A 27918-nucleotide genomic window follows, 5' to 3' on the forward strand; every position below is an offset into this window, starting at 1 on the left:
ATAGCCAATCTACGGTAGCAGTTGACAAAGGATGTTGTTATAATTTGAATGTTGATGTTTTTATTTAAATGAATAAGGCAAAGGCTAAACAATGATCATGTACAATCTTTACTCTCTTGCCAATGGCATGAGAGACTTCTTTGCTGAATTGTTTCTGGGCACTACTAGAATATTTCCTCAACATTTTGTGCTGTGTCTGGGAGTATAGCCCGGAGGTAGAAAGCCTCTAGGTTCCACCTCCAGTACCACACACACAAAAAAAAACTAAGTTAGCTGGGTGTGGTGGAGCACGCTTGTAATGCCCGCGTTTGGGAGGTGGAGAAAGGAGAATTGCGCAGGTTCGAAGCCAGCCGCGCTCACTTAAGAGAAGACCCTGTTTCCAAATTAAAAAAAAATATAAACCTAGGTCTAGGAGTGTAACCCGGAGGGAGAAGGGTTTCCAGGAACCCCAGTACCACCAAAAAAACCCCAAAACAAACAAACAAAAAAAACTAATTTAATTAAATGCTATATAATTCAGTGTTTTTTTGTTTTTATTGGTGCATTATAGTCTCACATCATAATGTAAATAATGTTGATAGTAAAATACATTCACACAGTACTTGGTGCCTCTCTCCCTCCACATCCCCCCTTCCCCATAGAGACTACATGGGTATTTTTTTTTCTTTGTGTGGTAAAGGGGATGGAACCCAGGGGCACTGTACCTCTGAGCTACACCTCCAGCCCTATTTTTTAGTCCTTTTTATTATTTTTGAAACAGGGTCTCACTGAGTTGCAAAGGGCCTCGCTAAGTAGCTGAGGCTGTCCACGATCAAACTGCGATCCTCCCGAATGCTGGGATCACAAGTGTGAGCCACCATGCTCGGCTTACAGGGGTATTTTTACATATGTACACAAAGCCATGGTAGTGATTCCTTCAACGATCCTCACTCTTCTCCCTTCCATATCTCCTCTATATCCCTCTTCTGCTTTTTAAATGTCTAAGGGAAGTGCAGAAGGATCAATGAAAGTGTACTTCCAGCTCTGGTGTTGAACATCCCTTTACTCAACAAGGACCTATTGTACTTCCATTGAAGGCCCAATTCTTTGAGATGCAGGAGGAAATAGAGGAATTTTGCCAAGTGAAACGCTTTATCCATTCATTCTGTAAGTGCTTAGCACTTGCTACATTCTGGAAGTACATTTGGGGCTAGGGGAAAAACAGTTTCTGCCCTTATCAAATGGTTTTGTGGATGAAGTAGACTTTAATCCAAGAATTACACAAATAAATATTAAAAATGACAAAAATAAATACAGATAGACACCAGACTTGGAAGCATTCACTCAAAAGAACGGCCGATCTGAAATTCCACAGAGATGAAAACAAGCAAAGACCTCCATTTTGTTGTGCAGATAAGAAGGTGAAATAATCCAAATGATAGAGAATTTCTTTCTGAAAGAGATTCTTAATTTTGAGAATCAAGACATGGGGTCCATGAGCTATTGGGATTTAAATTCAGACATTATATTAGGTGATATTATATCAATATAATTTATTTATTTATTTGTGGCACTGAGAGTGGAACCCAGGGGCTTTTCTACCTCCGGGCTATACTCCCAGACCTATTTTATATTTTATTTGGAAACAGGGTCTCACTAAGTTGCTGAGAGCCGCCTCACTCAGTAGCTGAGGCTGGCTTTGAACCTGCACGATCCTCCTGTCTCAGCCTCCCAAGTGTGGGGATTACAAGCGTGCGCCACCACGCCTGGCTCTATAATTTAATTTTTAAAAAGAGATCTTGTTATATTGCCCAGGCTGGTCTCGAATTCGTGGCCTCAAGTGATGTTCCTGCCGTAGGCTCCATAATAGCTGGGACGATAGGTGCACACCACTATGCCTAGATCAATGCTAAAATTTCTGATTGTACTGTAGTTAGGTAGAAGATTATCTTTGTGCTTACAGAATTACAGAGACTCATGTTGAGGTATTGATGGGTGAATATTCTGATGTCAACATATTACTTTCAAGTAATTCCACAAAAATAATTCTGAGCCAGATGCGGTGGCACACGCTTGTAATCCCAGTACTTGGGAGGCTGAGACAGGAGGACTGCAGGTTTGTGGCCAGCCTCAGCAACTTGTGAGGCCCTCTGCAACTTAGTGAGGCCCTGTTTCAAAAGAAAAAAAGAAAAAATAGGACTGGATATAGCTCAGAGGTAGAATGCTCCTGGGTTCAATCCCCAGATTGAAAAATAAATCTGAATTATTGACAGATAAATAATAAAAGTGGCAAATTTTTTACTTATTTATTTTGTTTTTGGTGCTGGGGATTGAACCTAGGGACATTCTACCTCCAAGCTACATCCCCAGACCGATTTTATGTTTTCATTTGAAACAGACTCCTGCTAAGTTGCTGAGGCCTCCTTAAATGGCTGAGGGTGGCTTTGAACCTATGACCCTTCTGTCTCAGCCTCCCAAATACTGAGATTACAGGTGTGTGCCAGCACATTCAGCATTTCTTCAAAAATTTCCCCAATCCCCCTCCTTCTCCCTTCGACCCCTGTTTTCTCTCTCTCTCTCTCTCTCCTCTCTCTTTCTTTCTCTTTCTCCTCAATATTCTTTTTCTCTCCTCCCTCTTTCCTTTCTCTCCTTTCCTTCTTTCTTTCTTTTGTATTTCCTTCTCTTTCTCTCTCTTCTCTCATGGTATCAGTTCTCACCTATTCAGGGAAAATTTATATATGTAGCTCTGACTTATGATAACTGAACAATATTTTCCAAGGAATTCTAAGACATCTCTACCTATACAGCCTCTGAGCCACCATATGTTCAAAACCAAGCTTATTTTTGTGTGCAGAGACCATGATCTTTCTCCCATATTCCTTTTTAGTTAATGTTTTACATCCATCCACTTACCTAAGCTGGAAACTAACCTCACAGTCATCCTTGATGGCTTGTCTTCTTCACTCATTTCAAGTCCTGGTTATTCATCTCCTACATGCTTTATATCCATGTCCGTCTTGCATTCTCACCCTGCTGCCTTGGTATGGGCTCCAACCACCTGTCGTTGACCGCTTGCAACAACCTCTTAGCTGGCTGTCCTCAAATAGTCTCATCTTTCTAGTTTCTCCCAACTTCATTCCCTTGAGGGTACTGTTTATAACACTCAAGTGTTTTTCATATCACTTTTCTACTTAAACATGAATCTCTTCCTGCACTGGTCAGCTTTCTGTCAGTGTAAGATATACTTGAGATAGTAAACATATCAGGAGAAAAGGTCTGTTTTGACTCCCTGTTTTGAAGGTTCTAGTTTGTGATCAGTTGGCCCCATTGATTTTGGTCCTGTGGCAAACATGGTGCTCACTTGGTGGCCAGGAAGGAGAGAGAGAGAGAGAGAGAGAGAGAGAGAGAGAGAGAGAGAGAGAGAACAGGCTGGGGTCCCACTATTACTTCTGAGAGCACCCCTCCAATGACCTGAAGACCTCCCATTAGGCCCCACCTTTTAAAGGTTTCATCACTCCCAATAACACCACACTGGGGACCAAGCCTTTACTACACGAAACTATGGAACTTTGGGAAACACTTGAGATCCAAACTATAGCAGCCCATGTTGCCTGCAGAACTAGGCCCATATTCCTTAAAAGCATGAATTACCAAGTGCTTAGCAACCTGGCCCTGCCTGATTTTCCCAATCTCAACTCCTCTCCCTTGGCTCCAGCTTCGCCTAGCTTCTGAGTATTCCCTACCAGCAACTCCCGCCCTTTCACAATCCTGGGCCTTGACCCATGTTGTTTACTCTTCCTAGACTATCCGCCCTGTCTTCTCCATCTGGTAAACCCTTATTCCATAGCGACAGCTCACAAGCCTGTCATCTTCCTGCCAATTACTTCCCTGAGCCACTGAGGTAGAGTTAGTCACTTCTGTATTCCTGTGCCCATTCGTCCTTTCCCTCACCGGTGGCCACTGTTTACAAGAGGCGGCAGCCTCGCCTGTTTACAGAGGATGCAGCCTAGCCTCCTCTGAAGGCCCTCCCCAGTAGAATGGATAAATAAATTGTAGCACATTCATATCATGGAGTAGTACATCACAATTGTATGTGTGCGGGGGTGCTGGGGATTGAACCCAGTGACATTGTACCTCTGAGCTATCCCCCCAAGTCTTATTTTATTTGTATTTTTTATTATTATTAAATTTGTTTTGGTACTGGGGATTGAAGCCAGGAGCACTCTCCCTCTGAGGCATACCCCAGCCCTCTCTTATTCTCTCAAAATTACTATTATTAATTATTATTATTATTATTAATTATTTGTACATGTGGCACTTGGACTAGGAATGGAACCCAGGGGCAGTCTACCTCCAAGCTACACTCCAAGCCCTATTTTTATTCTTTATTTTGAAACAGGTCTTACTAAATTGTAGAGGGCCTCACTAAGTAACTGAGGCTCGCCGCCAACATGTGATCCCCCTGTCTCTGCCTCCCAAGTACTGGGATTACAAGTGTGCACCACCACGCCCAGTTTATTCTCTCTTTTTTTTTTTTGTGGGTCTGGGGATGGAACCCAGGGGCATTTGACCTCCGAGCCACACCCCCCACCCTATTTTTATTCTTTATTTTGAAACCAGGTCTCACTAAGTTGCGGAGGGCCTCACTAAGTAGTTGAGGCTGTTCACGAACCATGGTCCTCCCGTCTCAGACTCCAGAATGCTGGGATTGCAAGCGTGCGCCACCACGCCCAGCCCCTGCTTATTCTTTATTTTGTAACAGGGTCTCACTAAGTTGCTAAGGCTGGCCATGAACCTGCAGTCTTTTTGTCTCAGCCTCCCAAGTATTGGGATTACAAGCATGTGCCACCACACCTGCTTATTCTTAATTTTGAAATGGGGTCTCACCGAGATGTGGAGGGTCTGAGTCGCTAAGGTGGTTGTGAACCTGCAATACTCCTATCTCAACCTCCAAAGTAGTGGGATCACAAGCATGCACCATCATGCCGAGTTAGTATATCATAATTTTTAAATGAAGAACTGTTGCTGTAAGCAACAATATTGGTGGCTTTCACAGACTAAGACTGAGCAGAAGAAATCAGACACAGAAGAGTACAAATTATGATCCCACTAAAATGAAGATCCAGGAGAGGCAAAGTAATCTCTGGTGCAAGAAGTTGGAGTAATGGGTCACTTTCACAGGAGAGAAGGGTAATCCCCTGGAAAGAGACAGGAGAGAGGTTTCTGAAGTTTTGAAGATAACTCTATATTTTAATAATTGTATTTTTAGGCAAGCACTCACCACTGGACTACATCTCCATTCCTTTATCCTGTTATGTTTAAAATCACATACAGAATGATTTTGTAGGACAATGTAAACTATCCTTACTTTAAGACACTTTATACAGTTAACCAAATAAATATATAAAAATTTGAGTTTTCCGGGTGTGGTGGCGCACGCTTGTAATCCTAGTACTTGGGAGGCTGAGACAGGAGGATTTTGCAGGTTTGAAGCCAGCCTCAGATATTTGGTGAGGCTCTCAGCAACTTAGTGAGACCCTGTTTCCAAATAAAAACATAAACTAGGTCTGGTAGTGTAGGCTGAAGGTAGAAGGCCCCTGGGTTCCATCCCCTGTACCACAAAAAAAAATTGAGTTATATATTTATGATTTTCCATTTCTACTATAAGCAGTAAAGTACCTTGATAAAATATAGACAATATTATTTAAATATTTTAAAATAAATAAAATGGAGGAATGAATTAGTGAGCTGAATCTGCAAAGAGGAAAAGAAAGAGGAAGATATTACAGTGTAGAGGGACTCGTGCTGCATTGAAAAAAATGTTTTTGTGTGGTACTGGGGTTTCTGGAAACCCTTCTACCCCCGGGGTACACTTCCAGACACCTATTTTTTTATATTTTTATTTGGAAACAGAGTCTCTTAAGCCAGCGAGGCCGGCTTCGAACCTGCGCGACCCTCCTGTCCCCGCCTCCCAAGCGTGGGGATTACAAGCATACGCCACCACGCCTGGCTTGCACTGAAATTTTAAGCAGTGGCTCTTGAGTTCTTTCTACTGTAATGGCACCCAAAATCACTGTTCATGTACTTTCTTTGATTAAATATTAGTTGTCTTTGCTATTAAATCAAAACTGTAAGGATAAGAAAAGAAAGTCATAACAGTAAAGCAGGTGACAAATATCTTAAGGGGCGACACGTAGTTCACCTTGAGGGATCTATTAAGCTCTTTGGAAACTGAGGAACATCGTTAATACTCTTCTGCTCTTTATGCCTTTGTGCTTTATGAGATGCGAGAACAAATTGATTATTCAGACTCTGGAGGAGAGAGGAGTTAGTACTCATGTTTACAAATGGTAACAGAAGCCACCCAGCACATGATATTGCCCACGCCACCCAAAGGCCCGAACGGAAGAGCCCTAATTGCCGGGCTGCCGGGCCACGGGATGTGCCTCTCCCATCTTTCTCCAGGTGGGGTTCATGGCTAAGCAGCCACGCACCCTGCCAGCCTGGCACACGCCGCCGGGCGCGGACAGCACCGCAGGCCATCGATGGCAACTGCACCAAAGCCTCTGGCTCCCGAGCGGAGCGTTCACAGGAGGTGCAGTTCCGAGAGCGGCCAGTAGGTGTCACCGCCCCGCAAGCGGGCGGGGGCGTGTCGGTCCTACCTGGCCTCACCTGGGCTGCGCCTCACCTGGGCTGCGCCCCTGGCCGCCAGCGCCGCGAGGGCACGTCCTGTCGCCTCCGCCCGGAGGCTGCTCGCGCTCCTCACCGTCCTCCTCGGTCCCCGGCCGTCCCCCGCACCGGCGACAGGGGGCGTGGTCCGCTGGGAAAGGCGGGCGAGCTGGCGCCCAGGTATGTTCTTCCACAAGGGCTGGGCGGGGGAGAGCACAGCGTCGGAGCAGCCGAGAGAGAAGGCGGACGAGAAGATGCCACTGCCGCCACCCCCTCAAGGCGACCCCAGGGAGCCCAGCCCGTCCAAGGCCCCCAAGAAGCACGCCACCTTCCACATCTGGCGCTCAAAAAAGAAGCCGTCTAACTGCGGAGTGTTCATTCCGCACCCGCCCCCGGCGGACGAGGCCAGGTAAGGGACTCGCCAGAAACTCCAGTCTCCCCTCTCCGCCCCTCATCTTCTCCACCGCCAACTTCGACGACCACACTGAGCAGGGGAAAGCCCCCGGGTCTGTTTCACCCTCCAGGGGTGTAACCGGGTCCCTGCTGTGCAGACCCCGCCGCTGTGACCCTGAGTGAGCGCGTCCCTTGTCCCTGGTCCCTCGCAACTTCTAGCTCAGACCAAGCACCAGCGAGAGGAACTGCTGCCCACCCATGTGGCCTTTATTTTGCTGGCAAAAAAAATTATGCGAAGGTTTACACTATTAACCTGCTAAGGAGAAGAAGGGGTAGTAAAGGTTTATGACTAAAATAAATGATGCTAGAAACGCACCTTGTTATTATATAAGACTTTAAAAAATAGTGCCCTTGTTGTAAAGATTCCCACTCTTAGAGGTATCATGCCTCCATTATCCTCACAAGATCGGAAGAGAAGAGGAAATGGCAGGGTATAATCACCCCCATATTACAGTGGGGAAATAGAGGCTGAAGGGTAAATGCCTGGATCTTATTGGAGTCAGCGACCAAACTAGAGGCACCTAGTTATTCAAAACGTCATTGTCATTGTGCTCTTTAATTTTTTACGTTGATTTTGTAGTGGTTTTATTCTATATGTGTAATTTATTCAGTACACTATCAGAATTGATGAACTGGTTGAATGATTATTATTTATGTGGTTTGGAGGCGTAGATTTCTTTTTTGTTGTTGTTGGGATGCTGAAAATCAAACCCAGGGCCTCAAGCATGCGCTCTAACACTGAGCTGCATCTCCAGCCCTGGAGGTATAAAATATTTTTAGTGATTAACATTTGGCAATATCCAGTGAAATCTTCTGTAGGTGTTTTTACAATATACCTGCAAGAACAGTAGAGGACCAGAATAAAATTGTTTGCACAAGATTTGCATTTTAGACATAGTTTTCTTTTAGTCCCCCACAGTTTTAATTTTATGATCTGTTTTCATTCATCTAATATATTTTTTGTTGTTGAGAACCTTGGCTAAGTGCTAAGTGCTGGAGTATTAGATATAATATTATATTTAATAATATATATGTGTAATTATATACATATATGCATATGTATATAAAACAACAAAGCTGGGCACAGTGGCATGGCCTTGTAGTCCCAGCTATTTGGGGAGAACAAGGCAGGAAGATCACTGGGGCCCTGGAATTAGAGTTCAGCCTGGGCAACATAGTGAGACACATCTGCCCCTGCCCTACTTTTAAGAAAACAATGGAAGACAATAAGATTCCCTGTCATCAAAGAATTCTTATTCCTTGGTGGAGACCATAAAGTAAACAGTGGGATAGACGCTGTGATGGATGCCAGGGCACCTGAGGGGATCTCAGGAGGGATACTGGAGATTAGGTGAAGTGGCTTAATTAGAAAAGGGGAGGAGCAAGGAGTTCCAGGCTGTGAGCAACAGCGTAACTCAGGAGGGCTCCTACTTCTGGAGAAGCACCAGGCTCCTGGTGTTCTGGGTATGTGTGAGGGGGAAGGGAAGGAAGGCTCCAAAAGAAGACACTTAATATCATCTTATATTGTGTCATCCACAGCAGTAATAAGTTGTGCTAAACATACTTTTAAGCATCTATAGTGCCTAGTTATGGATTGAAATTTCTAACAAAATATGCTACTTAATAATGGAGTACCCAAGATGGGCATGGTGGTGCTTGTCTGTAATTCTAATACTTGGGAGGCTAAGTCAGGAGGATTGCAGGTTTGAGGATAGCTTCAGCCAAGTAGTGAGACTCTCAGCAACCTATCAAGACCCTGTTTCAAAGATTAAAAAAAATGCCGGGCGTGGTGGCGCACACTTGTAATCCCAGCATTTGGGAGGCTGAAACCAGAGGATTGAAGTTCGTGGACAGCCTCAGCTACTTAGTGAGGCCCTTTGCAACTCAGTGAGACCTTGTTTCAAGATAAAGAATAAAAAATAGGGCTGGCATGTAGCTCAGAGGTCTAATGCCCAAAGTTCCATCCCCAAACCTGCAAAAAAAAAAAAAAAAAAAGGACTAGGGGGTATAGCTTAGAGGTCGAATGCCCCTGGGTTTAATCGCCAGTGCCATACACACACAGGTAATGTGATACCCAACAATAAAGTACTTTTTCTATTACCTTAATAAGTATTTTAAATACTTTCATATAGATTTTCTTACCTGGCCTAGTCTCATCAATTCCTGTCTCTCATTATTTAACAATGCACAAGTCTACTTATTCAAATGCAAAGACATTTCAGAGTAAAACTGAAAATAAGACTTTGCTTCTCTTCTTGAGCTGCTTGTATTTTGGTTCAGTCCTGAAGTACTTCATTCTTTTCTTTAGAACTAGGCTAATAAATGATCTGAAAACTAAACATACTCATCTGTCTTTGGGATGCTTTTCTAGTCATGTCGTCTGTGCACATTCTTTTTTACTTCTGAGCCAGTGTACCTGTCTGTAGTCTAAGGCGAGTGGTCAGAGCTCACCTGTGTTTCCGGTCAGTCTTTGGCCAGTGTGTCCTTTTTGGGCTATCTGATCATGTCCATTTAGCTGCCCAGGGCTTGGAGATCCAGCTGGAATGTGTAGCACTCACGGTGTGGCCTTGTCTCTACGGAGAGGACAGTCAGGTGGCCACATTTATTTGCTGGGCATATATGATTTCTATTTTAGGTTTTTAGGTCAGACAAAAATGAATATATGTCATGGGTATGTCACCTTCAGGAAGTTACTTTATGTCTCTGAATCTCAGTTTTTTTATTTGTGGGATGGAGAAAATAGACAATATCCTGGCTCTGGGGATCTTGTGAATATTAAGTGAATATTTTTGTTATTAATTGTGAAGGTCTTATTGCATTTCCCAGTACAATGTAAAACTCAGGATGGTTGTCTTTTAGTATCTGTGGGGGCTATATTATAGGACCCCAGTGAATACCAGAATTTAACAATGCTTGAGCCCCTTTTATAAAATGTCAGAGTGATTGTACCTAAGTGTACACATCCTCCTGTGTACTGTACGTCATCTCTAGATTATATTTTAATCCCTATTACAATGTAAATGCTGTGTAAGTTGCTGTTGTACCTTATTGTTTAGGGAATAATGATAAGGAAACAAGTCTGTTCAGTACAGGCACATATTTTTAATGAACAATATATTTATTTAGATCATGATTTTTTCCCTCCAAATATATTCAGTACATGATTGCTTGAATCCACAGATGTGTACGTAGTAACAAAACCTAGTATATATAGAATTCAGTACTATCCATAGTTACAAACATCTAGTGGGGGGCTTGAAACATATCTTCTCTCCTACCCCATAGGATTTGTTTCTAATGTAAATGTAAAATCATCATCATTATAAAAGAAAAGATCTAGGAAGAAATAGAGAAGTAATAAAGTTGGATAGGAAAAAAATGCTTATTTTCCTAGAAGAACTGACCATCCCAAAGATGTCTTAAAAGTTTATTACATTGGATTTTGCATTTGGCCAACATTTGCAGCTTTTAATGTAGACATTCTAAAAATCAAACATTTACATGGTTGCCTCTCTTTCCTAAAAGATTTTTTTTTTAGCTCAACTTTGGTGAACATATTAATATGAAGGTTTTTGTCTGTTTGTTTGTTTTCTTTTCTTTTTGTTGCAGTACTGGGGATGGAACCCAGGGGCATTCAACCTCTGAGCTACACGCTGAGCCCTATTTTTATTCTTTTTTTTTTTTTTGGTGGTGATGGTACTGGGGTTCCGGGAAACCCTTCTACCTCCGGGCTACACTCCCAGACCTATGTTTATACTTTTTAAAATATGGAAACAGGGTCTCTTAAGCCAGCACGGCTGGCTTCGAACCTGTGCGATCCTCCTGTCTCTGTCTCCCAAGTGTGGGGATTACAAGCCCTGGCTATTCTTTATTTTGAAGCAGGGTCTCACTGAGTTGCAAAGTAGCTGAGGCTGTTAGCTAAGCACGATCTTCCTGACTCCGCCTCCCAAATGCTGGGATTACAAACCTGTGCCACCATACCCGGCATATGAAGGTATTTTTTTTTTTTTAAATAGAAAGAGTCCCTGCCCTTCTGGGCCAGCCCGTCTTCAGTGTTGTCCATCATTTTGGTAGTGCACGCTTGTAATCCCAGTACTTGGGAAACTGAGACAGGAGGAGCTGGGTTCTCGGCCAGCCTCAGCTACTTAGTGAGATCCTCTGCAACTCAGTGAGACCCTCTTTCAAATAAGAGAATAAAAAATAGGACTGGGGATGTAGCTCGGAGGTAGAATGCCCCTGTGTTCAATCCCCAGTACCACAAAAATAAATAAATAAATAAATAAATAAATAAGAAAACCCTGCCGAAGGCTGGGCAGTGTGTGAGCAGAGGACACGGCAAGCTGTGGCCAGACTCCCCAGCACACATTAGTGTCACCGCCATTTATCAGATGTTAAATTATACTCCACTTTGTAAACAGTGTATTCAGAGCATGAACTCTGTGTGTAATCCCTGTTCTTCTATTTACTGTAACACTTAGCTCTGTCATCCTGGCCAAGTTATTAACCTTTTCACTCTACAATTTTCTCATCCACAAAATGAGAATAATAAGAGCTATTATACAAATAACCATGTCAATGTATGTCAAGGCTCAGAACAGTGACTGCCCCCTGGTAAGAACTCAATAAATGGGCACTTTTTAACTTTTTCTTACTATCTTGCTTGTACCTCCTTTTGAGTAGTCATTTTATGTATTTCTTTTCTGCTATGTGATAAAAATGTTACTTTCTTTTCTTAACCCGATTAAAGGCATTCTGCGTTATTCTGATTAGAAATATGCTTTTAGGGATAAGGGTGCTAGCTCCTATGTTCAATACACAGCACCAACCACCCCCCCTCCAAAAAAAGTAAGTCTGGCTTTTTTAGATGGTACTAGGGATTGAACCCAGGAGTGTTTTGTCTTCAGCAATATTCTCAGACAATTTTAATATTTTTATTTAATTATTTTCTTTGTTATACTATGGATTAAACCTAAGGATGTTCTAACTCCAAACTATACTCTCAGCCCTTTCTATTTTTTTGTTTTGAAAACAGGGTCTCCCTGGGCTACTGAAAGTCTAACTAAGTTGCTGAGGCTGGCTTCAAATCTGAACTTGGGATCCTTCTTTCTCAGCCTCCCAAATACTGGGATTACGGGCATGCACCCACCATGCCAGGTTAAAAATCTTCCTTCCTTCCTTCCTTCCTCCCTCCCTCCCTCCCTCCCTCCCTTCCTCCTTCCCTCCCTCTCTCTCTCTCTCTCTCTCCCTCTCTCTCTCTCTCCCTCTCGCTCTCTCGCTCTCTCACTTTCTTTTGTTATTGGAGATTAAACCCAGGGGCACTCTACCTCTGAACCACATCCCAACCTTATTTATTTATTTATTTATTTATTTATTTATTTATTTATTTATTTTTGGTACTGAAAATTGAACCCAGGGACATTCTACCTCCAAGTTACACCTCCAGCCCTATGTTTTCATTTTCATTCTTTATTTTGGAACAGGGTCTCACTGAGCTGCAAAGGGCCTCACTGAGTAGTAGCGGAGGCTGTCTTCCAATGCTGATCCTCCTGTCTCAGCCTTCCAATTGCTGGAATTACAAGTGTGGGCCACCACACCCAGCTTAAAACCAGGAATTTTTATTTAGTTCTCTCACTAGCCGTGAGCTCCTTGAGAAGTTACGTAATTGCCCGTCCCCCTTGGTCTAATGCTTTGTGACCTACCTCTTATTTATTTATTTAGTGTCTGTGTTTTGCTGGGATCAAATTCAGAACCTCATACATGCCAGGCAAGTGTCTACCACTGAGCTATACCCCTAGCTCCAGCTTTTGCCATTTGAATAAAACTTTAACCTCTATAATCCTTGGTTTCCTCACCTGTAAAATGGAAGTAATCGCACTTCCCTTATGGCTGTGAGAGCTGGGAACCAAGCCTGGCAGGTTCTCTTTCCTTTCTATAGAGGAAGGGTGGTGGTTGGTATCAGGAGAGATAGGGACAGTAGTAGTTGGATACTTGTAATGACTGTTGTTCTTAGTAATGGCAGTAGCTTTAACAAATACAAGGTTACTTTGTAAGTGAAGTGAAACAACTTCAAAAGCCTAGAAGTTGTAACTAGTGCTGTCAAACTTGTTGGTGAGTGTGAATGTTAGTCTGTATGAGGGAGGTTCTTCATCAGTGACTTAAAAGTTTTAATGTATAGGTACAATTCTCAGCACCAAAAATAAAGAGTTTTAATGCATTTCCCCAGGAAGCCAAAGACAAACTTTCTACCTGAAAAGTTAAAAGGAGTTTCTCTTGCAATGACTTGGAAGTTGAAGTTTAGAATAGGATAACTCTTTGCCATTTATTTCTGCCATACCGCGATATTCATTATTTCTACACTTTGAGTCATATCTGAGGTGATAGTGAGATGAACACCCGTGGAGACCTAGATGGCCTCTGGCGCTTGGGCTCACTTCTCTAACTGTCCCCTACCCCCTGCTGAGCTATGCCCCCCCCCCTCACCCCAGCCCATCTTTAGCTTTTGATTATAAATCTAATTTAAAAGCTGAGACAATGAATTGTTACTTTGTTTGGTCATAAAAATCAATATAGTATAATATATAATTTATATTAGATACTGATAAATTTCTAACTTCTGATATTTATTCAAAATGCACATTTTTAGCCAGATGTGGTGGTGCACACCTGTAATCTTAACTGTCTGATGGGGATGATTCAAGCCCACTCTGGGCAGCATAGTGAGACCCTGTGTCAAAATAAAAATAAAAAAAAGAAACGAAAAAATAAGAACATATATATGAATATTAAAGACATATATCTATCTTAAAGTTTGAGTTTACTGAAGGAGCCAATTGTGTTTCAGAAATGTCTATGAAAAGAAAAGTGTTTTCTTTATTCAAAAGCTGTATCTGATCCAGGCGTGGTGGTGCACACTTATAATCCCCACATTTGAAAGGCGGAGACAGGAGGATCACAGTTTGAGGACAGCCTTAGCTCTTGCTACTTAGTGAGGCCCTTTGGAACTCAGTGAGACCCTGTTTCAAAATAAAGAATAAAATATAGGGCTGGGGGTATAGCTCGGAGGTAGGATGGCCTTAGGTTCCATCCCCAGTACCGCAAAAAAAAAAAAAAAAGCAGTATCTGGTTAAAATGAAAAGATCACTTGAGGCTTAAATTGTGTGCTTTTCTGCCTGCATTTAAAAACTATCAAATGCTGTTGGGTGTGGTAGTACACACTTGTAATCCTAGAATCTGGGAGGCTAAAACAGGAGGATCGTGGTTTGCGGACAGCCTCAGCTACTTAGTGAGGCCCTTTGCAACTCAGTGAGACCCTCTTTTAAAATAAAAATAAAAAATAGGGCTGGCAGAGGTAGAATGCCCCTGGGTTCCATCCCCAGTACCACAACAAAACAAACAAAACAAATCTATCAACTAGCCAGGTGTGATGGTGCACGTTTGTAATCCCAGTACTTGTAAGGCTGAGACAGGAGGATCACAGGTTCACGACCAGCCTCAGCTACTTAGTGAAGCCCTCCGCAACTTAGTGAGACCCTGATTCAAAATAAAGAATAAAAACAGGGCTAGGGGTGTAGCTTAGAGGTAGGATGCCACTGGGTTCAATTTCCAGTACTTCAACAAACAAACAAACACACACTATCAAATTAATTGATTAATATCTATTTTTATTGAATTTACTATATAGAAGACTTAATGGTTCTATTAATGAAAAACAATGCAATCTTATCTTTAGAAAGATTATTGATGGGGTTTTCTGTGGCATACATTTCTGAATTTTTTTTTTATGCTGGAGATTGAAGCTAGAGCCTCTTGCCTACTCAGCAAGAGCTACATATCTAAGCTATACCTCAGCCTCTGTGTCTTTTTTATTGAAATGATAAATGTTAAAGAGACTTAAAAAATAGTTAACAAACACTAAACACTTATTATATATCAAGCTTTGGGAAATAAAACAATGAAATTACAGGTGATCCCTGCTTCTAAAATTGGCTGACTTGTGGAGAGTGGGGCATGTGGATAAAAATGAAGAATCATCTGATGCATTAAATGTGGAAATGGAAGATTTAATTAAATGCATGGAGGTCAAATGAAGATTATCTCAAAGAAACAGATTTTTTCTTTGATGATGAAGTTTTATTCATATTGAATAATTTATGAGAAGTTTTATTTTCCAATATAGAAATCATCAAAGGCATTAACTCTGTTTGAGATTATGATCATCTTTTTTTTTTTTTTTTTTTTTTTGAGGGTCTGGGGATGGAACCCAGGGGAATTTGACCTCTGAGCTACACCCCCTGCCCTATTTTTTATTCTTTATTTTGAAACCGGGTCTCACCGAGTTGCAGAGGGCCTCACTAAGTAGCTGAGGCTGTCCCCGAACTGCAATCCTCTGGTCTCAGCCTCCTGAATGCTGGGATTACAAGCGTGCGCCACCACACCTGGCCTTTTTTTTTTTTTTTAACTTATTGATTTTTAAAATGTTTTTTATTGGTGCATTATAGTCACACTTCTTAATTGAATAAAATGCTTGGTTTTTTTTTTTACTTACTGATTTTTAAAAATTTTTTATTGGTGCATTGATCATCTTAAACTATATATAATCCCAGACCCAAAGAAAAACCATGTCAACTTTTATTTTCATAGTGGCATTTAAAATGATAGTTACAGTCAGGTGAGTGTTACATACCTGTAATCCCAGGATTTGGGAGGCTGAGACTGGAGGATCACATGTATGAGATCAGCACATGTAACTTAGTCAAAAATAAAATAGGACTGGAGACGTAGCGCCAAGGTAGAACATCCCTGTATTCAATTCTTAATGCCATTAAAATAAAATAAGATGAGAATCATGTATTATGAATTATATATACATAATTTTCTCCAGTTCTTAAAACATCTGGAACCTGAGGTTATATTATTTCAGCTTCTCTTTTATATTTTGGTACCCAAAAATAAAGATTGAGTTTGAAATGTGGAAAACTAATTTTAAAACATTGGCTGAAATTACAGGTAAATGTGATACTGTTACTAGAATTATAGGTGGAAAATGAGTGATTCTTGACTTTCTTTGGATGGATTTATGAATCCAAAAGGATTGTTCTTAGCTGGCATGGTGACACACCCCTGTAATCCCAATACTTGGGAAGCTAAAACAGGAGGACATAGGCCTGAGGCCAGCCTCAGCAACTTAGGCTCTGCTTCAAAATAAAAAAGAGCTATGGATGTAATTCAGAAGTAGATTGCTCTTGGGTTCACAGGTATCTTCTCAATCTCTTGTTAAAATAACTTTGGAGTCTACAAGGAGAGCCTGGCATTGCCCATGCTCTTAAAGCTAGATGGGCTTTTGTTTTTGTTCTTGGCACTGAGGATTGAACTCAGGGGCACTCTACCTCTGAGGTACACCTCCAGTCCTTTTTATTTTTTGAAACAGGCTCTCACTAAATTGCTGAAGATTTTGCTAAGTTGCTGAAGCTGGCCTTGTTAAACCTGTGATCCCCTTGTCTCAGTCCTTCAAGTACTGGGATCACAGGTGTGGGCCACCGCCTCTGGCGCAGTATGTTCCTGCTTAAAAACAACCTGTCAATGCTAAAGTTCTAGCTTAGCAGTACAGCCAGTGCTTGGCATCTACAAGGACCTGGATTTAATTCTTAACACACACACACACACACACACACACACACACACACACACACACAGAGGATTTCTAGAGCTGCTTTAACAGTTAATACAGAAGGCTGTTTCTGGCTCCTCTAACTTTAGGTCTCTAGAAGCCCCTCTATCCTTGAGCTGGCAGTGAATACACCTAAGGTTGACCTTACACTTCAAGGATTGTAAGCCTCTGCTGATATTTTATCCCCAGGGGTCTGTGATGAAGCCCATACTCTTACTTTGTGGATGAAGAAACTGAAATTCATAGAAAGTAGTGCAGACAGAGCCAGCAGGGTTAACATTCTGGTTTCTGATTTCTGCATTTCTGTTGGGTTCTCTTGGATTGCAGACTCTCCCTCCACTCCTGGACTGTAACCAGCTTTGACAGGAGCCCCACTGATTCACCCAGCCTTCTGATGATTCCGCCCCTGGAAATCTTCCCTTAGTTCCATAACCAACAATTCTGAGACTGATTCCTAGTCTGAGTTTGAGTTACTAATTATCCAGCTGTGTCTATGCTCTCGTCTGGTTACTGACATACTGAGCACTCCCAAAGCTTCTGCTATAATTAGTACCTTACCCACTACGTAATAAATAAACCAAACTAATTTATGTTCTCAAAAAATGTAATCCTTGAACAAGCCATATTTTAAGACAACAAAAAGCCATTTAAAATTATGGAGTCTGTCTATATTGTACCGTATTGTACGCAAGAGCTCCTTTTATGGGGCTTGAAGAGGTGCTGGTGCTGTGATGTGCAATTTTTTTATGATTTGTCATTTAAATATCATCATACTGATGGATTCGTAAATATCCCATGAAAGCACAGCTTGATTGTTTTTGCGTCTGCTGTGACAAAAAGATTGGATGGATGAAGCAACTGTTGGCATTTGTGTTGAAATACAGCGTCTCCTTTATCTGTGCGTCATGTAGAAACGAGGAACCGAGGCTCTCCAGGCCTGCGCAGTGAAGGCTCGCCAGGCCTCGCCAGCGGTTTTTGGCCCCACTGCCTCGCAAATGCTGGCTTGATGCCCCACTATTTAGGTCCCATAAGTTATGTGGTTGTTACTACTTATAAAACAAGGAAATATAGTTACTACAAAGGGAGGGAATTACAAAACTGTTCTCTTTTAGTATTGGCTGTTCAAAACTGTATATTTTTTTGAGCGGACTCAATTATCTTTCAGGAGTTCTTTTTTTTTAAAATTAGACTGTACTTTGGAATGAAACAAGAGCAATTGTATTTCCGTGTGTGTCAGTAAACATGTTTAAACAAGCTAGTCTAAAACTAGATTTGGGATTTTTTTTCCAAGATAAAAGCAAAGTATGATAGAATGTCTGGCATTTGTTCAAGGTTTTGCTTTTTACTCCCCCCCCCCCCCCCAGTACTAGGGATTGAACCCAGGGGCATTCTACCTTTGAGCTACACCCTCAGTCCTATTTTTTATTCTTATTTCTTATTTTTTTTTCATGCTTTTTTTTTGTTTTTGGTACTGGAGATTGAACCCAGGGGCATTCTACCTTGAAGCTATACCCCCAGTCCTATTTTTATTTTTATTTTGAAACAGGATCTTGCTAGGTTGGTGAGCGTCTCACTACTTCCTGAGGCTGTCCTTGAATCTGTTATTCTCCTGCCTCAGCTTCCCAAGCACTGAGGTTAAAAGTATGCATCAATATGCCTGGCTAGAGTTCCCTTTTTTGATTATCTAAACCTTTCCTGGTCCCATTGTAAATAAGGTGAATATCCAGGAACAAAAAAATGTGCTTAGTGAGTTCATGGGTAATCTTATTTACATGGGAACCCCTGATGGATGATTCTACTAAGAATCAGTGACTCAGGAACAGAAGTGTTAACTAAACTTGTTGTACCTGATTTCCAATCTAGCCCCAAAGCCACAAAGTCTTACTACATGCAGCTACAATGGTTCAGAGTACGTAAAGGGATCTCTGGTGAAAGATGTTGCATACGGGTCCCTGCACCCTGAAAGAGGAGAGAACTGCTGACTGATGACCAAAACTCCAAAGTTATAGGAGATATATTGCCTATAAACTTAAATCTCCTACAAATTTATAGATACTGTTGACTTGAAAGATGTAACTCTAGAGAGTTTGATGGAAAGGGTTTATGAAAATCCTTTAAGTAATCTGTCTTTATAGAAGCTAGTAAATTTGCCTTTAGTGCCCATTTCTCTCAAAATTGAATTTTATTTTGACTTTTATGTAATTGAGAGACTTTTAAAGTTCCATTTAAGAATGCTCATTAATTTCTATGAATAGTATTATAGACACAATGAATTGACAGAAGGTTAGAGAACAGAATAATTTTTTTCTAGATTATACTAAACTGGAAATGTATATACTTGTGTATTTACATTTAAGATAATTATTTTAAAGCATATTCAATTATACTTATTAATACTTTTCAACTTCCAGAGTAAAATTGGGAATTTGCTTCCTTTTTGTGTGTATGGTACTAGGGATAGAATCCAAGGGCTTTCTACCTCTGAGCTATACTCCCAAACCTATTTTATATTTTATTCGGAAACAAGGTCTCACTAAGTTGCTGAGAGCCTCACTATGTAGCTGAAGCTGGCATTGAACCTGCAGGATCCTCCTATCTCAGCCTCCCAAGTACTGGGATTACAAGTGTGCGCTACCACGTCTAGCTTGGGAATTTGCTTCTTTCTCTTAAGCCACACATGCGTGATAGCCCTTCCTTAAATTTAAAAGCAGTTACCCAGTAATGATGGCAATTGAAGTGTCAGGTCTTCTTTCATTTGATCAATGGTCTCCATGTCTGTTTGTCATACTCAGGAAGGTAAGTAAATGTGAGGTACACCGGTGTGACTCGTGTACTGACTAATCAGTCTGATGCTTGCTGGGGGACCCTGGGGGAGGGCTGCTGAACCAGGTCAGGCTCTGTTGTTGAGAGGGAGTCCCTCTCTTCTGTCACTATTAAAACAGGGGAAATATTACTAATACATAGCATTATAATAAAGAGAAGAGAAAATGTTCAAATACTTGGAAGACAGAGGCTTAGATCAGAGAGAGAAACCTAAGCATCAGAGAGATGAAGGATTCACCGCAATGCTGTTGCTGTTGAAGGAATTCCAGAGGGTCACTGAGCATGTCGGGTATGCGCAGGTGTCTGTAAACTCTCTAAATTGATGGGCTCTGTTTTGATTGTGTGTTTGTGTGTGTGTGTGTGTGTGGTATGGGGGTGGGACCCAAAGGCTTTCTACCTCCGGGCTATACTCCCAGAACTATTTTATATTTTTATTTGGAAACAGGATCTCACTAAGTTGCTGAGAGCCTCACTAAGTAGCTGAGGCTGGCTTCGAACCTGTGCGATCCTCCTGTCTCAGCCTCTCAAGCGCGAGGATTACAAGCCTGCACCACCACACCCAGCTCTATTTTGATTTTTATCAAAAGACAGAGATATAGATGTGTCTATTTGCACACATGTGTGCATATATGTGCATACACACATACACAAATATATTCTAGTACTTGCTACATATGTCTATATACTCACTGCTGGATTACCTATTTGGTAAATTAAGCTTGTGCTCACAACATCAGCCAAGCAGGGATGACAGAGAAGAATAAAAATCCAAAATATGAGCCGGGTGTGGTGGCTCATGCTTGTAATCCCAGAATTTGGGAGGCTGAGATAGAAGGATTGTGGTTCACAGACAGCCTCAGTTACTTAGGCCCTCCGCAACTTAGTGAGACCCTATTTCAAGGTAAAGAATAAAAAATAAGGCAGGGAGCCGGGCATGGTGGTGCACGCTTGTAATCCCAGCATTCAGGAGGCTGAGACTGGAGGACTGTGGTACTTGGACAGCCTCAGCTACTTAGCGAGACCCTTTGCAACTTCGTGAGACCCTGTTTCAAAATAAAGAATAAAACATAGGGCTGGGGGGTGTAGCTTGGAAGTCGAATGCCCCTGAGTTCCATCCCCAGACCCACCAAAAAAAATCCAAAATATGGCCAGGTATTGCGGTACACATCTGTAATCCCAATATTTAGGAGTCTGAGGCAAGAAGATTGCAGGTTCAAAACCAGCCCCAGAAATTTAGTGAGACTCTCAGAAACCTAAGTGAAACCCTGACTCAAAAATTAAAAATTAAAAAAGGGACTAGGGATATATCTTAGAGGTAGAATGACCCTGAGTTCAAGCCTCAGTACCACAAACAAACAAACATCTAAAATATACCTAGAAGTTTTGTATTATTCCAAGATCAAGATATTAAGTTTAGTGGTAGGGTCAGGCACCGTGGTATACACTTGTAAGCCCAGTATTTGGGTGGCTGAGACAAGAGAGTCACTAGGTCAAGCCAACATGTAGTAACTTAGATTCTGTTTCAAAATTTAAAAAAAAAAATTAAAAAGGGCTGAGGGTGTTGTTCAGAGGCGAAAGGCCCCTGAGTTCAAGCCCAAATTCCACAAAATACAATTTGTTGTAGGGTTTAGTTTTTTTTTTTTTTTTTTTTTTTTTGGTGGTACTGGGGGTGGAACCCAGGGGCTTTCTACCTCCAGGCTATACTCCCAGACCTATTTTTATGTATTTTTTAAATTTGGAAACAGGGTCTCACTAAGTTGCTGAGAGCCTCACTAAGCTGAGGCTGACTTCAAACCTGTGTGATCCTCCTGTCACAGCCTCCCAAGTGCGGGGATTATAGGCGTGCGTCACCACACCCACCTAGGATTGTTTTTATTTTAGATAATATATTGTGTTGGGGTGGGGTCATAATCTTTTTAGTGGTTTAAGTTTCTTAAGAAATCATACAGACATAGGCTTTGAGTAAAGATTTTTGGGTGAGAGGGGAGTGGGGGGAAATATACTGTGAAGTATAGAAAATAATAGAGAAAAGCCCCCATTTTTTTCATGTATTCCTCTGGTGAGCTGGATTCCAGGCCCAGTGTATTACTTTATCTTCCTTGAAGAGCTTGGCTGGTTGGTGTCACTGCTTAAAATGTCCTTTGAAGTGGTCAAATCAGTGAACATCCCATTTTTAACTAATTTTATTTATTGATGTAGTCTTTATTTGCCTTAACTACTTTGGCAGCTTGGCCATACAGTTATAAAGACTCTGAGCCTTACTGACTATGGATAGCACTGCTAACCTTGTGTTCCTTTCTGTACACGTTTTCCTGTAATTTAGCACTAAAGATGTAGCAATTTAGATGCCTTCTGTATCTTTTGTTTTCACTTAGCATTATATCATAAATATCTTCTCACTTCATTAACATATGTAAAATAGTTTTCTTACTCATTCCTCTATTGCTGGACATTTAGGCTCTTTCTAATTTTTCATTATGAGATATATATATATATATATATTTTGTGTGTGTGTGTGTGTGTGTGTGTGTGTGTGTGTGGTACTGGGGGTGGAACCCAGGGGCTTTCTACCTCTGGGCTATGCTCCCAGACCTATTTTCTATTTTATTTGGAAACAGAGTCTCACTAAGTTGCTGAGAGCCTCAGTAAGTAGCTGAGGCTGGCTTCGAACCTGTGTGATCCTCCTGTCTCAACCTCCCAAGGATGGGGATTACAGGCATGTGCCACCACGCCCGGCTTCATTATGATAATTAATGCTGCAGTAAATATCTCTATGTATAATCTTTATCTATTGAGTGTGATGGCACACATTTGTAATCTCAGCATTCAGGAGGCTGAAACAGGAGGATCGCGGTTCACAGACAGCCTCAGCTACTTAGCAGGGCCCCTGGCAACTCAGTGAGACCCTGTTTTAAAATAAAGAATAAAAAATAGGGCTTGGGGTATAGCTCAGAGGCAGAATGCCTCTGATTCCATCCCCAGTACTGCAAAAAAAAAAACCCTTATATATATATATATATATATATATATATATATATATATATATATATATATATATTAATTACTGGGATTGAACCCAGGAGCATTCTACCTCTGAGCTACACCCCCAGCATTTTATTTTTTATTTTATTTATTAATTATTTTGTGTGTGTGGTACTGAGAATGGAACCCAGAAGCCTTCTTTCTACCTCTGGGCTACATTCCCAGACCTATTTTATATTTTATTTGGAAACAGGGTCTCACTAAGTTGCTGAGAGTCTCATTAAGTAGCTGAAGCGGGCTTTGAATCTGTGCGATCCTCCTGTCTCAGCCTTCCAAATACTGGGATTAAAAGTGTGGGCCACCACACCTGACTCTTTTTTATTTTGAGACAGAGTTTCACTAAGTTGCTCAGGGTCCGTCTCTCTCTCTCTCCTCTCTCTCTCTCTCTTTTTTGGCGGTACCAGGGATGGAACCCAGGGGCATTCTACCTCCAATCTACACGCCCAGACCTATTTTTTCTTTATTTTGAAACAGGGTCTCACTGAGTTTCAAAGGGCCTGAGTAGCTGAGGCTGTCCAAAAACCGTGATCCTCCTGTTTCAGCCTCCCAAATGCTGGGATTACAAGTGTGCATCACCACACTTGGCTGAGAGGCCGGTCTCCAATCTTTGATCTTTCTGTCTCAGCCTCCCAAGCACTGGGATACAGGCATGTGCTATGATGCCTAACTAAACCTTTATCCATATCCGTGTGTGTGTGTGTGTGTGTGTGTGTGTGTTTGGAAACAGGGTCTTATTAAGTTCCTGAGAGCCTCACTAAGTAGCTGAGGCTGGCTTCAAACCTGTGCCAGCCTCCTATCTGCACGACCATGCCCAGCTATATATGTGTGTGTGTGTGTGTGTGTGTGTGTGTGTGTGTGTGTATAAAATATATATTATTTATTTTTTATATTTTTGTGGGTCTGGGGCTGGAACCCAGAGGCACTCTACCTCCAAGCTACACCCCCAGCCCTATTTTTTATTCTTTATTTTGAAACAGGATCTCACTGAATTGCAAAGAGCTTCGCTAAATGGCTGAGGCTGTCCATGAACTGCGATCCTCCTGTCTCCACCTCCCGAATGCTAGGATTACAAGCGAGTGCCACTTCTCTGGGTTTGTCCGTATTTTAAACCTCGGTTTCTGGGTACTCTCCATCCCTCTCTGGGTTAGAGAGCTGTGATGCTGGGCGGGCCACACCCTTCGCCCTCTGGCTTCGGTTGGGCCAACGGGAAGCTCTTATGGAGAAGGCAGGTGTGGGCTTGGCCAGACTGGAGTCTGGTTGTGTGTGGTTTGTTCCTCCAGTGAGGGCCACAGCTCCTGATGGGTCGACCTCTTCTACAATTCGGAATTTGCCAATTCCAGCGCTCCCTCTCTGGCCTCTGCCTAGGGTAGCCGTGGTTTCCCGCTGTGGCGAGCCCCTGGGCTGCCCCACCATGCCTTACTGGTGTCGCCTCCCTGCCCGCAGCTTATAAATGGTGCTTTAAACGCTTCCTGTCGTGTCAAACGCTTTTGTGTGCACCATCTGTTCCCGGCAGAGATCCTGACTGACATAATCTAAATCTAAGTGGTATGCTCTTTTGATCATATTTCAGGTCTGAGACTACATACTGAAAAAGGATAAAAGTTCAGAATTGGGTAGGGAAGTCAGATTAATTCAGGCCTGAGCTGTTGTCAGTAAAATGTGACGTAGATTGTAGTAAAGCGCCCTCCTGGAGATAAAAGCAAATTGCTAATGGCACAGAGAGAAGGGGGGGGGCAGTAAATCCTTCACTTAGGGGCACCTGCACTTGGAAGACAAGGCAGGTCCCTTCCCTGCCAAGTGTTTTCTGCTTCACTGGATAGACTTGGTTTCGTTTCCCTTCTTTCATGGGGCTTCAGGGCTAATCTATGCTTTTCCTTCTGTTTGAGGACAGTTTGCACATCCACATATAAAGTCCTCTGTATCCACTTGTATGTTCCTTCTTCAGCCACATGCCATGTCAGCCCATAACCTGTCCCTTATTAAAAAAAAGAAAAGAAAAGACTCTCAAAGGCCAGGCGTGGTGGTGCACGCTTGCAGTCCCAGCAGTTGGGAGGCTGAGACAGGAGAATCGCAGGTTGGAGGTCAGCCTCGGCTACTTAGTGAGGCCCTCTGCAACTTAGTGAGACCCTGCTTCAATTTAAAGAATAAAAAGTAGGCTGGGGGTGTAGCTCGAAGATAGAATGCCCCTGGGTTCAATTCCCTGTACCACAAAAAAGAAAGGAAGGAAGGAAGGAAGGGAGGGAGGGAGGGAGGGAGGAAGGAAGGAAGGAAGGAAGGAAGGAAGGAAGGAAGAGAAAAGACTTTCAGGATTTTGTGAGTAGAATATGGATTTTTGGCACTTCCCCACATACATAGAAGCAATCTCCTTAGTCCTTAAGTAAAACACAAAGCGCATGGCACATAGTTAATTTCCTCTCTCCTCTCTCAGTAGGGGTCTCTCTATGTTGTCCAGTCTGGTCTCCAACTCCTGGACTCGGGCAGTCCTCCTCCTGCCCCAGCCTCCTGCATGCTGGGGCTACAGGAGTGCACCAGAGCAGAAGCTTCATTCTTTTCTCTCTTCCAGGAATCTTCTCAGAAGTGAATGCGCAATGAGCTGGAGGTGCGGTTCAGTGGTAGAGCTCTTGCCCTTTGCATGTGGCTGTTTAATGAAAAGCAAAACTGGATCCCGGACTCCAATTTTGAACTGGCACTCCTTCTGCCACTGTAGCCCCACTGTGTGAACTCCAGTAGAGTGGGGAGAGGGGAAAATCCATTTTGTAGCTTCACTGGTTTATTGCAATATCCTTCCTCTTCCTCCTCCTCCTCCCCCTCTTTTTTCTTCTTTCTTCTTTCCTTTTTTAAATTTAACATGAGTGCTGGGCGTAGTGGTGAATACTTGTAATCCCTGTACTTGGTAGGCAGAGACAGAAGGATCATAGATTCAAAGCCGGCCTCTGCAACTCAGTGAGACCTTGTTTCAAAATAAAAGAAAAAAATAGGGCTGCTGGTATAGCTCAGAAGTAGAATGTCCCTGGGTTTCATCCCTAGCACCACAATAAATGAATGAATAAATAAATAAATAAAATAACACGAGTAAAATTAATGGAATGAAATAATGTAGAAGATGGAATTGAAAAATATTTGATTAGTAAAGTAAAGCATTGACCTTTATGTTCTAATTAAAGACCATAGTATTATAAATGTTCAAATTTTAGTATAACTAATGTTTAAGAAAATTCTAAGCTGGGTGTGGTGGTGCATGCTTGTAATCCCAGTACTTGGGAGGCTGAGACTGGAGGATCGTGGTTTGAGGACAGCCTTAGTTACTTAGTGAGACCCTCCACAACTTAGTGAGACCTTGTTTCAAAATAAGAATAAAAAATAGGGCTGGGGGTGTAGCTTGGAGGTAGAATGCCCCTGGGTTCCATCCCCAGTACTGCAAAAGAAGAAAAGAAAATTCTATATGTGGAAAATAATGGGCTTTTGTTGCTTATTTTGTGGTATCAAGGGTTGAACCTAGGGTTTTACACATGCTAGGGAAACACTCTACCACTGAGCTACACCCCCCAAGCCATTTAAAATTATTTTTGTTTTGAGACAGGGTCTCAAGATTACCAGCTGGGCTCCACTTGCAATCCTCCTGCCTCAGCCTCCTGAGTGTCTGGGAGTCATAGGTGTGTACCACCCTGCCTGGTCCTGAATTGTGTGTGTGTGTGTGTGTGTGTGTGTGTGTGTGTGTGTGTGTGTGTGTGGTACTGGGGGTGGAACCCAGAGGCTGACTACTTCTGGCTATACTCCCAGCCCTATTTTTATATTTTATTTGGAAACAGGGTCTCACTAAGTTGGTGAGAGCCTCACTAAGTAGCTGAGGCTGAATTGATTGGCCACTGAATCTTTAACTCTTGCCTACCTGTTGCTCTTTTGAAAGACATTTGTCTCTAGGGCATTTCCAGTTTGTAGTTTGATAACCAGAGACATTGCCCTGACATGTATCACTTTCATGGAACAAAACCCCAGATGCTGTTACCCCACTAGGCAAACTTTCTGATCAAAGCTGTTTATATTCAGGTCCGAACACGCATCATTTTTTTTTTCTTAAGTGGAAATCTGAGTAGCATATTTAGAAAATTCAAATACTGAACAATTTCATATATCTATAGAGTGAGTTCCTTGGGGAACTTGTGATTTGAAAAGGTTGCTTTTGGGATTCCCAAGAGATTCTGGAGCTCCAAAGTCAGGTCTGACATGGACAGAAACCCCGAGTAGCTGATCTAAGTTCCTTGAAGCCTCAGAGCTTGGCAGTGAACAGACGGTGAAGGACTATTGATTTCAGTGAGGCTGATGGTTTAGTTGCTGCGGAGAGCATGATTAGGTGATGTCTGCTATTTGTATCACAACCTTTGGATTTTATTTGGGTACCAATACTGTAGGTGAGTTTAGAAAAGGTTATTATTTTGTGTGGCACTGGGGATTCTATGTCCAAGCTACACTCCCAGCCCCATTTTAAAACAGGGTCTAAGTTGCTGAGGCTGGCTTGGAATCTGAGATTGTCCTATCTCGGCCTCCCAAATTCTGGGATTATAGATGTGGGCTACCACACCCAGCAGAAAAGAAGATTATTAGTAATAACATCGAGGAAAGAGGGAGACCAGAAGTCTAAAGCCTTTCATCTCTATGATCTATGTTAATTCAGTAAAGTTATTTGACTTTTCTTGGGCTTAGATTCTTCATTTATAATGGGAAGGATAGATTCGGTCCTTCATTATAAGATCTGTTATAGTCTTAAAGTCCTCTTAATCACATATTTGAGTTTATGGTTGTTATCAAACAGCTACGTTGTAAGTACAATAAGTAGCAATGTCTAATATGGAATTGAGCTGATTCTGATGGTAAACTGCTATTTCCACCATTTTCAGTGGGGGATGCCCTTTCATAAAAAAGGGCCCTCAAATATCCAGGGAGATTAGAGTTTCTAAACTGCCTCTGAGTAGAAACCTTGTACATCTTGGATGATTGCAAAAGAGAAAAGAAGAAAACTGCAAAAGTTATGCACTTGACTGAGACACATAACATAAAGGAGTAGATCATATGCTGCTTTGAGGAACCTCTTAAGATGTATATATGCTTGTGTATTTATGTTTGATCATCATTTTACTAATTCATAAAATACAAATTAATCCAAGTGTGGTGCTGCACACCTGTAATCCCAGTACTTGGGATGCTGAGACAGGAGGATTGCAGGTTGAGGACAGCCTTAGCAAGTAGTAAGACTTTCATCAAACTAGCAAGACCCTGTTTCAAAATAA

The 27918-nt window shown here is 42.0% G+C and overlaps 1 protein-coding gene across 1 annotated transcript in view; it reads left to right on the top strand.

Moving 5' to 3' along the window:
• Nucleotides 1-6902: 6902 nt before the first annotated feature.
• LOC308266056 (beta/gamma crystallin domain-containing protein 1-like) overlaps nucleotides 6903-27918 on the top strand; it is a gene marked incomplete at both ends in the record, with an annotated part of 164821 nt that continues 143805 nt past the window's right edge. Inside the window, one exon of the mRNA XM_080700093.1 lies at nucleotides 6903-7057. Coding sequence (XP_080556219.1) covers nucleotides 6903-7057 — 155 coding nt within the window. The remainder of the gene's footprint in view (nucleotides 7058-27918) is intronic.

The sequence above is a fragment of the Muscardinus avellanarius genome (assembly GCF_963383645.1).
Source record: "Muscardinus avellanarius genome assembly, chromosome: 8".
Lineage (NCBI taxonomy): Eukaryota > Metazoa > Chordata > Mammalia > Rodentia > Gliridae > Muscardinus > Muscardinus avellanarius.